Below are 16,506 nucleotides of genomic sequence, written 5' to 3'. Positions count from 1 at the left end.
TTCATTTACAAACTAATATTACAAATTTCATTACACGTGACGAATTAAATAATTTTGATATTTTAGCCCAGTGAAAATCACATTAATAATACTATCCTATGCTTGTCATCATGACACATGATCTACTAACCCATCCGATGTCCATAGTTCCATTACAGTCTTGTTTTAAAGCAAATAACATGTTGGATGAAAAAAGAAATTGTATTATAGATAATGAATGTGCTAAGTGTATAGTTGTATTTTGAGATAAAAATTCTTAACAAATGCTAGAAGCAAAAGCATGAATGAAATGTTAGATAGTTGTCAATCATGGTGAATCTCTTCAAAAAGACATTAGTTACTATAAGTTGAAAAAGATGAAGAGAAACATTCAAGTCCAAAAAGTCTTTCTTGTGTTATGTCATGTTATGTTGAGGACTTGATTTAAATCACAAGCGTGAGATGCACGTTATGAGCTCAAAATGATCACTCAGTTAACCTGAACCTTAGAAACTAATGGTTAGACTAGATTTGATTATTAAGTGTACTTTGACTTTTTTGGGTAAGAAATTAAAGTTGGGGTGCAATACAAGGACTTCCTAGGAGGTCACCATCCTAGTACTACTCTCACCTAAGCACGCTTAATTTCAGAGTTCTAATGGGATCTAATGCATTAGTGCTAATATGATTACACCCAAGTGTTCTTAGACTTAAAAAATGTTTAATCTCACTTTAGAATCCTAAGGCAACAAATTTGGACCATTTAAATGAAATTATAAAAGGGTTTAAATTAAGTAGTCAACTACCCTTAACAACCAAGGTTTGTGTCTATGATAACACTATTCATGAGCCAACTATACATATTTATGAGTCAATTACCTTTAATAGCCGAGGTATATGTTGTCATTGTTCATGAATCGATGAATCAACTACCCTTTACAATCAAGAGTTGTCATATCAATTGACTAATAGATGAGATTGGTCAATTACCAAAAAAAAGATTTCCACCTACGAGAGTGATAGTCAACAACTAGAGTGTATCAATTAACTAGTAGTAAAAGGATTAATGGCTATTTCATATTCTGGCATAACTTCTGCTAGTTTGGAATTTGATTTAAAACCAAGAAAAATCAAACCCTTCCCAATATCTCTCTAATGATAAAATGCTCTCCACCTCTATAAAATGGTGATTTTGGATTAAAAGACCGAAAACTTGATTTATAAAAATTTTCTAATAGTGAAAGCATCATTATGAGCAAGACCCATTGAGAAAGAAGCATTCTCTTAGCTAAATCATTTTAAAGTAAAGAAAACTAAGTAGCCATATTGGCTTATATGTTTTTCATTGAGATTTGAGAATCTCTTTAAAGTGTTGTAGCTTATTAATATTGTACAATCTCTTGCTTGATTAGCTTAATTTGTATTTGTTACTATTAACCTTAAAAGGGGCATTTGTTTGTATCTATACTTGCATTGCTATCATCTTGATACTTGAAGTATTCAAACAATAGAACACCATTATTGGTAGGGATAGCATCAGGGAAGTTTATCCAAATACAATAAGCACCTCGAAAGTCCTGTCCCCCTTGGTCAAACTATTTGGGCAATATGAAATTCTAGATATGTGTATGCTTTATAAAGATTGGTTAAATACAAAAGATAGATGACTAGACCAAGGACATGGCACTTCAAGTGATGGATCATTAAAAGATGCAAAATCAAGGAGGCAGAAGTTAAAAAGATTGAAGACAATGTTTAGTAATTATACAATATTTTTAATATTATTGTAAATTTTTGTTTTCCGTTTTATTTGAAAGAAATTTGTGAATGTTATTTTAATCCTAATGTGAAATTCTATTTTTAATTTTAGTATACATTTTATTTAAATTTCATTTTTGTTCTTACATTTTTTCAATTTGTTGTCTATTGTGTCAAGTTTTCGCTTGTTAATTTTTCATTTTTTTACTTAACAAAAAAAAAGAAAAACGGGTTGACCAGCAAGCTATACCCACAAAACAAGAACCTACTAGGCTACGGATTCGAGCTCATGTGCGCTCCCCTCCCTGCAATGCCGACACAACACTACAATGTGGACAAACACCACAATGTAAAATGTGGGTTGTGCAGATCAACATAGCCCACATCACATTCTTTGTGCAGATTAAGTTGCTTTTTTTTCACGAAAACATAAGAGTTCCTTTTGGGAGTTTTTGGAAAAGATTAGGTTTTGTTTGTACAAATGATTTTTTATAAGATTTAATCTTTTCATTGTATTTAGCTTGGGTTTTTTTAAGTCCCTCTCCACAACCCCTCTTGGGCTTTATTCCTTTTGAATTATTAATAAAAGTTGCGATGGACACCCCTCCACCATGAATAAAGTTCAGGGCAGATACAAGCATAATAAAAGAAATCACAAGTTCCAAATATCATATAGTGAAGATAAGATATTAAGAGCAACAAAATAATAAATCAAGAAAATCAATGATAAGCATCTAGGAATTAGTACATAATCACACATGTTCAGTCATTACAACATTTGCTTCCCAATGATAACAAAGCTCCTAGTTGTCACTCCCCCGTCCCCTACTAAGATCCTAAACCAAAACTCACATGTTAGAATATCCTGATTGCTCTAGAATTGTAACATTAAGGCCATGTTTGGGAGTTCTAAAGTTAAAAATAAGTGCTTATTTGAATAAGAACTTCTTTGTATCTGGCACCTAACTTTTTCAAGTGTTTATTTTTTTTAAAATAAGCATTTATTTTATGTTGGGCGTTTGATAATCTATTTCTCTAATAAGCACTTAAATAAGAATTTGTGATAATTTTATCCTTCATTTTCTTTCAAATTCTCAAATGCTTTTATAAAAACACTTTTATGAAAGTATTTTTATGACAATACTTTTATGAAAGTACTTTTACAAAAGCACTTTTAACAAAGTACCCTTACAAAAGTACTTTTATGAAAGCATTTTTACAAAAATATTTTTGCAAAAATACTTTGTAAAAGCACTTTCATAAAAGTGCTTTCATAAAATACTTACATAAAAACGATTTCATAAAAATGCTTTCGTAAAAATTATTCCATAGAAGTGCTTCCATAAAAGTGTTTTTATAAAAGTTCTTACATACAAATACTATCTTAAAAGTACTTTTATAAAAGTGCTTTCGTAAAAATACTTTTATAAAAGTGCTTTTGTAAAAATGCTTTCATAAAAGTATTTTTATAAAATTCAACTATCAATAATTTTCTAAGTGATATTTTAAAAATCAACTAAGGATAACTTTGGAAGAAAAAAAATTGAATAAATGCTTATTACATAAGCACTAAAAAAAATATGGAAATTTGGACTTGAAAAAATAAGCCCTTATTTTTTAAAAAAAGCACTAGGGGAGGGGGGCCATGCATTGCAAAGGCTCGCTCATAAACTACTAGGCTCGAGCTCGATTCGAATTAAAGATTAAGCTCGATCTCTTTGATTGTAGGTCTCTCAAGCAACCGAGGTGCTGAGCCGAGATCTCCCTCAATTACCAAGGTGCCAAACTGAGGTCTCCCTCAATTGTTGAAGTGTCGAGCTGAAGTTTCCCTAGCAGGCGAGGTGTCAAGCTAAAGTCTCCCTTAGTTGACAAGGTGTCGAGCTGGGGTCTCCCTCAGTTGTCGAGGTGTTGAGCCAAGATCTCCCTCAATGACCGAGGTGCCAAGCTGAGGTCTACCTCAATAGTTGAGGTGCTGTCTAACTCAAGCTCAGTTCGAATAAGACTTGAGATTGAGCCAGAAGTTCAAGCTCAATTCGACTCGAACTCAACTACCTTTGATTATAGGTCCCCTAGCAGCCAAGACGCCAAGCTAAGGTTTCCCTCAGTTGGAGAAAGTGACTTTCTTGTAATTTATAAGGAGAGAGTGAGGTGGCAAGAGAAAGAAAGAGAAATGGCATTCTTGTAATTTATAAGAAAAAGAGAGAGTTGGTAGAGTGACATTTTTGTAATTCCCAAGAAAAAAGATAAAATACTATTAAATTCCATTTCCCTCATCCTGAAGCCTGTATACATTTCAGCTTAATATATTTATATAGATTTATTTCAAACTTATTTCCCAAATGCCAATAAGTGCTTAATGTCCCAAATAAACACTTATTTTAAATAAAAAATTATTTTTAATAACTCCCAAACATAACCTAAGAACCCCTTTTTCATTAAAAGTATTATGGGAGTCTCGGACCAAGCATGGCAATTCAACAACCCACTTTACCTAGTCATGCTAACTCCAACCAAATTCCCTTGATCTCAACAAACTATAAGTTGCGTTTGCAAACAAAAACCATGTTATTGCATTCACCACGAAGTGCAGTGTCAATTTAATTACTACCCTAACAGTCCCATATAAAGGCCTCGTAATTCAGCAACCTGAAATCAGTCCCACAATAATCATCCATCCATTCATATAGTAGCTAGTAAAATTAAATCTAGCTTCCGCCGAATGGAACAGCATTTAGGTAGTAGAAATACTTGACCTGATTCTACAATGATATATATCAAGAACATAATGTTTCATGTGCTAAAATGCACTTGATAGAAACACAATATACCATAGAGAAAAAATAAACATAATAAAATTATGGAATGGAACATTGCAAACATCCGTCATATAAGGTTATAAGCAATGCACATTTCATAGGATATCAGTGTGCTTACTACTTGGTATAACCAGGACACTGAGGTATAAAGGCAGTAGAAGAATGGAGCAAAAGTGGTTGGAGAGAATTGCAATCGAGTACGTATGGAAAGACATACATCCAGGTTAAAAAGTACATTGTCACTTCGAAAAATGACAAACTCAACAATCAATTAAGGCATTTGATTAACTAGACGTCTTGCAGAAAACTGTAAACAATGCTAGGGAGAGCAACTTGGGTTGGAAAGTCAAATTTGCTATGGACCCAAACCCTAACCCAAGGCAGATGTAGTTGAAATTCTTCCAAGTCAGGCAACCCAACTTGCAGGACGAATTTGAAGACACACTATTTTCAACCTAATATTAAGTATATGTTAGAATAGCAATGAAATTCTGAAGAACAAGATTAAAAAAAAACAGAGAATCCATAATGCCTTGAATAAGACACATTTTAGAAGAGAGAAGTGCCCTTTCCCTTCTTGTCTCCACCAATCTCAAAATGCTTGCACCTCTGCAGAAACCAGTAAAGGACAAGTATACAGCCAAACATTAGTCAAAGTGTAGAAAAGAAACACAACAAAAGAGGTTATAAAACAGCACAAGGGAACCTTCAGTACTATGGTTACTGTGAAATTCATTTGGTTTTAGAATCCACCATGGCATAAATGCATTCTTTTATGTTCATAGCATGTTCCAGAACAGACCAAGGCTGGTCCTATAAAGGAATATATCATGCCATTCCAGCCATGCCAAAGTATCGTCATTTGCAACGTGATACACCCCCAGTCCAAAGTGATGTCAATCATAGTTGCCAAGGGATTTAGGTGATACTGGGTGACATGGGGTTGCCTTGGCGACAAGAACTTTATAATATAAAGAACCAACTTTTCACTAGTTCCCTGGTTTTATATACGATTCAGCATGCATGTAATTGAATCCTCTTTATTAAGAACATTAAGGGGCTGTTTGGCGAGTCTTTTTAGGAAGATCTTCTGGCAGCTCTTTGACAGTCAAAAGACACATTGAGCTTTTGCATTAAGAATTTAAGATCTAGGCAGCCTAAAGCCCGTTTGGTTAAGGTGTGTCTTATGGCAAGAAGACAGATAGAAAAAAAATGCAAAAGCTCCATTTGGAGCTTCCCAAAAATCATTCGTTTTTGGGCTTCTCACGTCTTTTCAGCACGTTGGCTTTTGGCGGCTAGATCTACCACGAACCAAATGGGAAAAGACCAAATCACGGTCTGCCGGGCTTGTAAATAGCCGACAGATCGTGCGGAAAGACGCACCAAACAGAGCCTAAATTTCCTCTCAAAACGTAGGAAATCATGATTTCTAAAAGATAAAATCCTTTTAAATATATTAATTTCATTATTTTCAAAAATAATACTACTATAATAAATATTTAATAAAGCAATTTCATATCAATCAGCAATTAAAGAAGGCTATTAACTTTATATGATAAAATTTCAAGATGGAAACTAAAAATAGAAAAAAAGGATGGAATTGCAGTTTTATTTAATTGAAGAGAGAAAGAGAATAAAAAACAAAAAGAACCCCTATGTTTTCTTTCTGTTTCTCCCCTCAAAATGATCTTTTAAATTTCAATAGAAAAACATTAAAACAAAAGATAAATGGTGAACATGGTATTTATAGAACGTATTTTGACAAACACATTAATAAGATGCAGCAATAAGGCAACCGCGTTGTCATTTTTGCCACCTAAGTGAGCACTTAGTCACCTAGACCTAGGCGAGCGTGTAGTTATTATAAGTGAAGGCATTTGGGTGACGTGCCCAGCCAAGGGTGCCTAGGCAACACCTTGACAACTATGATGTCGACTCCCTACTTCTCCACAACTCTAAACCATACTCTCCATATGGCTGAATGTGATGGCTGTTCAGCAGGCTGTTGAAAATGTTCCACACCAGTAATAAATTCATGGGCCCCACTGTAAAAGGTGCAGGTCTCATGTATTTTATTACTGGTGTGGGACATTATCATTGGTTCCACAGCACACAGAACAGACATCGTGTTCAGCTAATCCTTGCTCTCCCATACGAGTCCCTAATCAAATTAGCCAAGTCAGCCTTGATGATCAGCCTACTTGGGACTTAAGCAATTAGAGTGAACAAAAAGGGTGAGATGGGGTCACCCTATCTCAACTGAGAAAAAAATCCCTACCAACTCCATTTATTAGAATCAAGAAATGTATTAAACTAATACGACATTTAATCCAATTCCTACATTTCTCCCCCAGACCAATCTTCTCTAACAAGCCAAGAAGAAAGGCCTAATCCACCACGTCATAAGCCTTTCTTAGATCTTACTTACAAATTAAACTTTTTACTCCCTTCTTCCTCTTGTTCTCCACACATTTGTTTACCACTAGGATTTGGTCCACGATTTGCCTCCCTTCCACAGAGGCTCCTTGAAATTGAGTGACTACCATAGGCAAGATAGTCTTCAACCTTCCTAGCAGGACTTTGGCAATGATTTTCTGCAGGCTACCCAAAAGGCTTAAAGGCCCAAAGTCCTTTGGGGTTTTAGTGTCTTTAATTTTAGGACCAAGGCTAGGAAAGTTGCATTTGCTCCAGGTGAGGTTTCCCCTTTTTCATGAAACTCAAGAAAAACATCCATCAAGAGAAGCCATCAAGACATAGGGCTTCATGAACCTCTTCCACACTAAAGTTTCTTTCTAACAGGATTGATTGAACTTCAATAACTATATCCCACTCCAAACTGCAATTATCAAAGCTTCGCCCTCCTGAGGTGGCAAAAATAGCTTTAAAGTGATGCACAAAAACTTTGACAATTTCCTCCTCTCTTTTTGCTATTTGTTGTCTTTAACTTGGAGTTGAAGTAAAATGAGTACTTACAAGGTTCAAAGTATTGATACATCTCTGTGTATCAGCAGAGATGTATCGGTACTTAAAACATGCATTTACTTTTTTTTTCAAATTTTGATTTTTATATGTATTTTTGTATATATTTTTCGTCTAAAAAAATGGGTTCCCAAAAACACCTGTAAACAGGTGTTTTGGGGAGCAAAAAATACAATACACCTAATACAGGGCATTGTATCAATACTTTGAACCTTGAGCACTTAGCCTACTCAGCAACTCGTTTGATGAGAATGCATATTGGGCTGACTGTAAAAGAAAAAGATCACATAGTTAAGGATCACAAAGGTACCCTGTCATGAGCAAAGTTGTAATCTAGTGATGCTTGTCTAGTCATGCACGCTAAGAACTCAACTACTTTTAAAGCTATGGTAGCTCAGAAATGGATAGATCACTGTCAGAGGCATTGACATATTAGCTTCAACACTAGGTGCTCTCTTTGAGTGTGTTCTAAGCTGTAATTTGTTTTCACTGGATTTAGCCTTTCTCATTTTGAATGGATATTAATTTTTAACAAAATTAAGTTTTATTAATGTTATTATCAGTATAACCTGTTGAGGAGAGAGAAGAACTTGACTGATATAAGCAGTGTTTTATGTGGAACATCTGTGCAGTCAGCAATCCACTTGCTTCTACATTGTAGCTTCTCTTCTTTGGTCCAGAATAGAATTATGGCTATTTTCGGTGTGGGAAACTTCTGCTCAGCCTCTCTGGAGGAGTTTAAAAAGGGGTGGTGACAGGAGGGTTTGACAAAAAGGCAATGTTGCATGGAGCATTAACCCAACAACCATTTTTTTTATCAATATTAACCCAATAACCATTTTCTGGGCTATTTGGCAAGAAAGAAATGAAAACAAAGATTTTTCCACAATCAGCAATGTTCGATTGATATAATGGTTCAGAAAATGGTTAGAAAGTTTTTATTGGATAAATTATACATAAAAACATAAATACTTTAAAGGAACTATGGTAACTTCTTTTATACATGAAAATCTTTTTGTACACAGTCAAGGGATGGCAGACTTGTAGGGTATGGGGAAGAATTTGTATTTCTTTCATTGTATAGCCTCTAGTTGTACAGGGATCTTATTTTGTTAAGAATGAAATTTCAATACTTTGCCTTTTCTTAAAAAATAATTTAAATTTGTATTTCTTTCATTGTATAGCCTCTAGTTGTACAGGGACCTTATTTTGTTAAGAATGAAATTTCAATACTTTGCCTTTTTTCAAAAAATAATGTTAAATTGGTAATTAGAAAAAAATAGCAATTACTAATCTTAGCCATTTATAGCTTTTTATTTATTTAAACAATTTTATTTTTCTACTACCTTTTATTGACCTCTATAAACTACTATTACATAAATTTGATTTATTTTTATTAAATTTATTGAAATTATAATTTTTATCCATATTAGTAATTAATTATTATTTTAATTATGTTTAGTTATTTATTTACTAATGTGTATTTTAATTACTTTTATAATGCTTTGTTAATATAAAATTCATTTTAAAATTTCTTTTGATTAGTTTTAAAATATGACTCATGAATAACATACACATTGCAACCAGATGCATTGATGCTTGATCAATGGTATCGGTATCGATTTACATTGTATATGTGGCACACACTAAAATATTCTATTAAGAACACACCACAGTGCAGAACACATCATTTGTTGTGGCTCATCCCAGAACACACCACACCACAAGCTACGGAATGCCTGGTGCATGGTTCTGTAACATACCATACTGGTGTGGTGTGTTCTGGGATGAACCACACCTTTTCCAACCACAGAAAAGAACAAGTCCTAAATTACAGACACTGACCTTGATTGCGTGCTGTGAGACATGTTTGCAACCCTGGCATTGCAGCCTTAGGACGATCTTCTTAGTGGTTTTTGCCTGGCCAGAGAACAGAGAAAGTTTAGCCTAAAAACTGTCTTCCACTATAACATGACATCAATGTTTAATAAACACCTCAATAAGATCATCTGCAACATTCAAAAATGCAATGGCAACAACCTCCTGTAAGACTTCTAAAAACAAATGCACATGCTTGGTTTGCATTTGGGTAGGATTAAAAGATCATGCTCAAGGATTACAACAATTGACATAGCACAGCATGGGGGACGCACTAATAGTCATCAGAAGAGCCCTCAGGCAGCCCTCCCTTGGCAAAGAAATTAGCTTTTTAGGATCATATTGAAACCGATCTCCAATCCTCAGCACTGAAACTGGCATTTCAGAAACATGTTTCTGGATAAAATGTCAAAGACTACTTTGGAGTGTATGTTCTACAAATAAAATTCAAGATCAATGTTAATCTAAGAAAATAAGCCTAAAACAGTACATGCATCTTTCTTGGCCAGTGTGGCTACTCAGAACTACAAAAAGTGATTTGAATAACTAAACTTCCTAGTTGCTAGTCGCTACTAACAAAATTCCTTAATTACCAGGAAAAAAGAGATGAAATAAATTACGTCTTATTGTTAGAAAACAAAACAAAATAGAAGGATTCCCAGTATTGTTCATTAAAGTCTCTACCTAAAGACTATAAAAGACAGAAATTTTGCATTGATGGGGTTGATGTGTTGACATTTTACCTTCTTGTGGAAGACAGGTTTGGTCTGTCCACCATAACCTGATTGTTTGCGATCATATCGACGTTTCCCCTGAGCAGATAAGCTATCTTTCCCCTTTTTGTATTGGGTTACCTTGTGAACAGTGTGCTTTCTGCACTCTTTGCTCTTGCAGTATGTTTTCTTAGTCTTTGGAACATTCACCTGAAAAATTTTTGAAGAGATTTTTATATCCAAACAAGAAAGATCTTTGAATATAGTCCGCTGTTAGCATTCCCAACCCCAAAATAATAAGAAATAACCAAGAAAAATGGGACCACAAGGATCACAGTCTACACCCAAAAAAAAATCATGATGAATCATAGCATCTATACATTTGAAACAAGCATGCAGAATTGCAGATCTCAAATAGGGGAGGATGCATTGTCCATTTCCTCTCATCTCCTGAGGAACCAAGTGAAAATAAGATAGCAGCACCAGCAACTGAGTTTTCATCTCACAATACCAGGAACATAACTGGAATGCCCTTGAAGGTTTGATTTGGAAGAGATAAAGGAAGCAAACTTTTCCATGGATAGATCTAAAGCATCGGGATCAGATGGGTTTACAATGACTTTTTACCAAGACTGTTCAGATATTCCTAAATACAACATTCAAAAGGTCTTTGATGAATTTTTTGAGAGAGGGATGATAAATCTGAGTCTAAATTCTACTTTTATTGCTTTGGTCTTAAAAAAGAGTGTTGCAAACCACCCAAGAGAGTTTAGACCTATTAGTTTGTTAAATAGCATATATAAAACATTGCCAAACTGTTGCCTAGATGGTTGAAAAAGGTGCTTCCTACTTGTATTTCCCCTAATCAAGATGCTTTTATCAAAGAAAGACAAATCATTGATCAAATCCTTCTAGCTAATGAAAGTGTTAAAATTTAAAGAGTAATGGAAGCCAAGGGGTGATATGCAAGTTATATTTGGAAAAGGCTTATGATATGGTTGATCGGTCCTTTTTGATGGAAGTCTTAGGTAATATCTCTCCTTGGAAGACAGTTCACGCCATTCTTCCATCATTCTTGCCTTTCATCAGGTATAAGCTATGGGAAGAAAGGAACAGAAGAGAGGAAGAATACTATGATGTACAAGGGCTGCTATCTGTTGGACAATATGGGAAGGAACAGAAGAATACTTTCTAAAAAGGAAATTCATGTAGCATCAACCATTGAAATTATCACAGTTAGGGTGGTTCATTGGGTAAAATCCTTAAGAACTAATTGAAGGTATTTCCTCAGATTATCTGTTCAAGAATTGGAAGGAAGTGTCTGATTCAGCTCCCCTCAATTCCATGGCTTGTATAATATGGTCATTGCTTGTTGTTGGTTTCACTAAATTAAATTTTGATGGAAGTAGTAAAGGTAACTCGAGCCCATTAGGGACAAGTGGTGTTTTCAGAAATGAGGAAGGTAAAATTATTGCTTTTTATTCAGGTTCCATTGGAGTGGGTGATTCACTTATAGTTGAGAGATTATGGCAGTGATGTAGGGGATTAAAAGAGCAAAGGAGTTGAATATTAAAAAGTTGATTGTTGAGGGAGATTCTAAACTTGTTATAGACTGGCTTCTAAAGGAGGAATATGAGATATGGAGATTTGCTATTTATAAAAAAAAAATGAAAATTTGCTAATGAAAAAGGATGTATAGATGGCTAATCAGAGGCACAGAAATAAGAATCCATGAGTAAATGGGACTGCTAATACATTTGTGGATACACTTGCAAAACAAAGGGTGAGAAGGGAAATTTCTTTCGAGCGTTGTTGTAATTGACTTCTGTCTAAGTGAGAGTTCAGAGTGTTTACCTCTCCCTATGTACCTTATTATATCTGTTTTATAATTTTAATGAATTTACCAGCTATTGATCAAAAGAAAACCTGGAATGTCTAATTGGACATCTTATATTCAGTTATGCCAGGTCTAGGTCCAAAGTTGCCCTAGTGCATCTCCAAACCCAGAGTAGGCTGGCACAAGCCTCGTAAAGAATTATTGAAATAGTGGCCTTTGGGAATGGAAGCAGGTGTATAGCCCAAGAGAGGCTGGAGGCTTCAACAATTCAATTCTACCTTTCTAGGTTATATGGCACTGGTTGTACAATGCCTCTCCCTATAGCATGTGGAGAAACATAACACAAGTTCGGTACAACCAACAACAACCTCAACTAGAGCCAAGGTACAAATCAGTAAGAAAATAAAAAATATAACAGTTTATAAGGTGCACAAGCTTCAAACTGGGGAAAGGAGATCAGGTTAGATTCTGGTTGGACTATTGGTGTGGACACAGGCTTCTAATCAAAGAGTTTCCAGCTTTATTTCTCATTACAGAAGGCAGGGAGGTGCTAGTGTCAGAACAGATTCAGTGGAACAGAAATTCTAGGGTTTGGTGTCGAACTTTCATGACGTAGATCTATGATTGAGAGATTGAAAACCTTCTTAGGCTTATCCCATTGCTGCAGATTTGTAGGTCTTCCCAAAATCAAAAGAATGTGAGAAGTTGGAGGTGGGCTAGAAATAGAGTGTTCTCAGTAAGATCTCTTTATAGTCAGCCTTTAATTTGATTACAGATCTCTACAACAACCAAAATGCAGTGCTTTAATAATTGGAAACCAATTTCTCAAACTTGCATATATATTCATTGGCCAAAGGTGGAGTAGGGATGTCAAAACCAAGACTCCCAATTTGAACAACCCTTCAAATCCTTTTAAAACCTTAACCAAACTCCAGAATCACAAAATCCTGAAAAAAAAATAAAAATTCTCAAAACTCTCAAATATCCTAAAAATCTAAGAAATTCTATCCTCAACCAAAACCCCACTTATTTCTCCCCAAATTCTAAGCGCCCCCCCCCCCCAAATCATCTAAAACCTTAATTCCCTAGAGGTAAACCAATCATCTTTAAAATCTAAATCCTCAAAAGAAAAAAAAATGATTTCCAGAATAACCTAACCAAATTGTCAAGATCCCCAAAATCATTCTAAAAACTGGCCTAAAAATCATTCTAAACCTCTCCCTAAACCAGCACCCCTTAAAGACCACCCATCCACCGCTGCCAAATTTTACAAAATATCTCTTAAGATTCCCCACAATTACAAAAGATTCTTTTGATGACCAAACCAATACCCCAAACCCAGAAACTCAAATAAAATCCCACCATCAGATTACTCATGTCTAAAAATACAGAGGTTAAATCTCAGATTAAAATTCTGTCATTTATCCCCCCAGTCAAAGAAGGTAAAGTTCCATAAAACAACTTTTATGGAAACTGGTATTTGCATTTGTATAAAAAGAGGGAGAGATTTCCTCAATGCCAAAAAAAATCCATCCTCACTGTACCGGTTCTAACAAATCCCAGACAATAGAGTTATCAGACTTGGCCACCCAAGTGACAAGGTATTGAATTTGGAAGAAAAGGATTATAGCATCTATATTGAGAATTTTCGTTTCCAAAACTCAAAGGCAGAATAAACACCCACTTAATAACAATATTATATTCCCCACCCACATAATGGAAAGACAATAAACAAAAAAAAAGATATATCCTAAGCTCTTGAATGATGGTTAACAATTCTACTTTGAAAGAATCGACAACGCCCATCTGATTTGAGTACGTGATTTTGATTTGTCCGCTACCACACCAAAGAACGCCAACCATCCTTGATCCCCACCAACCCCTTACACAAACAAAAGAATGCCTTTCACTGAGGTCCTAGGTTCTTTGGTATCAGTATTAACCCCACCCCCTCCTCAACCATCCTTTCTTCCCACCCCTCCTCGAGTGAGCACATATCAGTATAAATCCCTGGGGAGATGGTACCTGCTAAACCTCCCGGTGGAAGTGGTGAGATCACTTAAATCACCATAAAAAAAAAAAGAAAAAAAAACACTGAGACTAATCATTCATAAGCATACATTAGAAATCGAAAACAACCATGAAAATCATAACGAATCTGCACAGATCTCAAATAGACTACGGATCAACAAATCCAAGAACAAGCGTACATTAAAAATCGAAACCAATAATGACAAAAATTAAGAAGAACTTACCATGGCTGCAAGGTTTTCAGACACCCTCTTATTTTCCTCTCCGTCTCTCGGGAGAAACCAACTACGGCAACCAGTAGTGCAGATAATACACAAGGAATTAGGGTTCATCATTTTTTTAAAATGACATAAACACCCTTACTCTCACCAACATAACCTATTAACTCGGGTGCAACTTGGACGGGCCCAACCCGAGTCCGAACCCGATCCAGCCCGAAATTTTATACGGGCTGGGCTCAGGCCCAATAAATCAGTTTTTTTTTTTTTGGGCTGAGTTCGTACCTAATCCTTACGCTATGTTTGGTTTGAAGGAGAAAGTAGGGAAAGGAAGGGAAACATGTACAAACCCGGCCTGATCCTTGTATAGGCTTTCTTGCCTTTCCCTTCATTTCCCTACATTTTCCTTCAAACCAAACACAACCTTAGGTAGCGCAAACCCGGCCTGATCCAACCTGCCTGACTTGCACCCTTACTATTAACCGTGAAAATTTTGCCAAGCCTATGTCCAAAACCAACCTAATGTCTTTCCAAACCAAACCAGGCGAACCCTGGCCAGTGAAACAATGGTATTTGATAGGGTTGTCACTTGTCAATAGGTTTGGTGGGCAGTATTGCATTCTCACAGATCCTCTCTTCCTCATATGATATGTTCATCGAGTGATGCTATAAAATCCAACTAGAAATGGAATTGCTTTTATGTCTAATTTCAGTTCAACCATGTAGGTCAATTCATGATGTCATAAATAAAATTATATCTATATCTATAACACTATAAAAATGGAGTAATTCTTTCTTTTGAATTGGGTCTCTGAAATTGTAATTTAAATATTAGTTTTTAGTGTATTTCATGCACTTATTAAGGTGGCGTTTGATAACACTTTTTAGAATTAGGAAAAAAACTACGCTCAGACATTTTTAGATATGAATTTATAAGAAGCAGGCCAATGACTTAATGCGCTCAGACATTTTTCAGACCGCATTAAAAGATAAAAATGCCCATCCTCGATTTCCCCCACCCTCTCCTTTTACCTCACCTCTCTCTCTCTATCTATCTATCTCTCCCCCTTGTATTCTCGCCACCATCGTTGTAAAGAGTTACAGTGGCATTCGATTTCCCACACCTCTCTCTCTCTCTTCCTTTCATCACCATTGCAACTCTTAGTAGCGGCGTTTCCCTCTCCCTCCCTCCCTTTCTCTCTCTCTCTTCTCCTATATTCTCGCCACCACCACTATAAAGAGTTGTAGTAGCATTCAATTTCCCTCACCCTCTCCCTCTCTTTCCCCTTGTCTTCCTGCCACTGCTATTACAACTCTTAGCATTGAGATTTTCCTCTCCCTCCCTCCCTCCCTCTCTCTCTCTCTCTCTCTCTCTCCCTAGTCTTTCTGTGACCGTCGCTGCAACTCTCTACAATGGTGGTAGGGTCCCCTCTCCCTCTCTCTCTCTCTCTCCCTATCTTCCCACCACCACTGCTACAACTATCAGCAACGACGTTTGAATTTTATTCTTAATAATTTATTTTTAATTTATAAATTTATCCATATTTCCAATTTTATTCTTATTTTAATAAATTATTTTTTATAAATTTTATTTGTATTAGTTGTTAATTATTTGAACTTTTTAATTATTAAATAGTTTAATAGGTTTAATTTAATAATTTTATAATTATTAAATACTATTTTCATTGCTTCGTGGACCTTCTTACCATTTTTGTTATTATTTTAACTTTTAATATTTTGTTTTTAATTTATAAATTTATATATATTCAAATTTATTCTTATTTTAATAGTTTTTTAATTTTTTATAATTTATCATAATTTGTTCATATTTTTCAATGTTAAGAAATAGTACAAATTGAATTCAAAATTACCAAATAGTATGTTCTAGGGGTAAAATAGTCAAATTAAGGAATTTCAGATACCGAAGGTTTGATCCAACACAAACAACCTTCTCTGTTCAGAGCCTCTAAAAAGTCGAAAAGCATCTATGTTTCTTTTTAGATTTTAGACGCCATTAATATATTTTTAAATTTTCATATTTCAGATTTCAAATTTATCAAATGCCACCTAAGTTTCACATATAAAAATGTATTAAGCATTGATATTCTACTTTTTTTGGTGATGATGATTTGCAAAGCTTACTGGTTTGTATAACTAGGGTCTTTGCTTCATAACCCATTTACTGTTGGGTCATTAGGATTTCTCTTGAAATAATAATAATTAATAATATGGCCCAAATGACAACAATAAGAACATGTAGGCCTTGGCCTGGTTGAGGTTGAAACTTTCACAAATTG

The 16,506-nt window shown here is 35.1% G+C and overlaps 1 protein-coding gene and 1 pseudogene across 2 annotated transcripts; both read right to left on the bottom strand.

Annotated features, from left to right (window-relative positions):
- Positions 1 to 557: 557 nt before the first annotated feature.
- Positions 558 to 675, bottom strand: LOC148800521 (5S ribosomal RNA; annotated as a pseudogene).
- Positions 676 to 4,755: 4,080 nt separating this feature from the next.
- LOC104610115 (large ribosomal subunit protein eL42-like) lies at positions 4,756 to 14,368 on the bottom strand. 2 transcript variants are annotated; one of them, XM_010276594.3, is made up of 4 exons: positions 14,216 to 14,368; positions 10,154 to 10,333; positions 9,378 to 9,452; positions 4,756 to 5,162 (listed from the first exon to the last, which is right to left on the bottom strand). In XM_010276594.3, the coding sequence occupies exons 1-4, from the start codon at positions 14,324 to 14,326 to the stop codon at positions 5,103 to 5,105; spliced, it is 426 nt and encodes a 141-aa protein (XP_010274896.1). In that variant the 5' UTR covers positions 14,327 to 14,368; the 3' UTR covers positions 4,756 to 5,102. The 2 variants fall into 2 exon arrangements, with proteins under 2 accessions (XP_010274896.1, XP_088742481.1); XM_088886355.1 differs by lacking the exon at positions 4,756 to 5,162 and adding an exon at positions 7,716 to 7,799.
- Between the last annotated feature and the right edge of the window lie 2,138 nt (positions 14,369 to 16,506).

Source organism: Nelumbo nucifera, chromosome 4, assembly GCF_055504915.1.
Source record: "Nelumbo nucifera cultivar China Antique chromosome 4, China Antique-T2T, whole genome shotgun sequence".
Lineage (NCBI taxonomy): Eukaryota > Viridiplantae > Streptophyta > Magnoliopsida > Proteales > Nelumbonaceae > Nelumbo > Nelumbo nucifera.
Note: the sequence above shows the minus strand (reverse complement) of the source record. Positions and strands in the feature narration are given on the sequence as shown.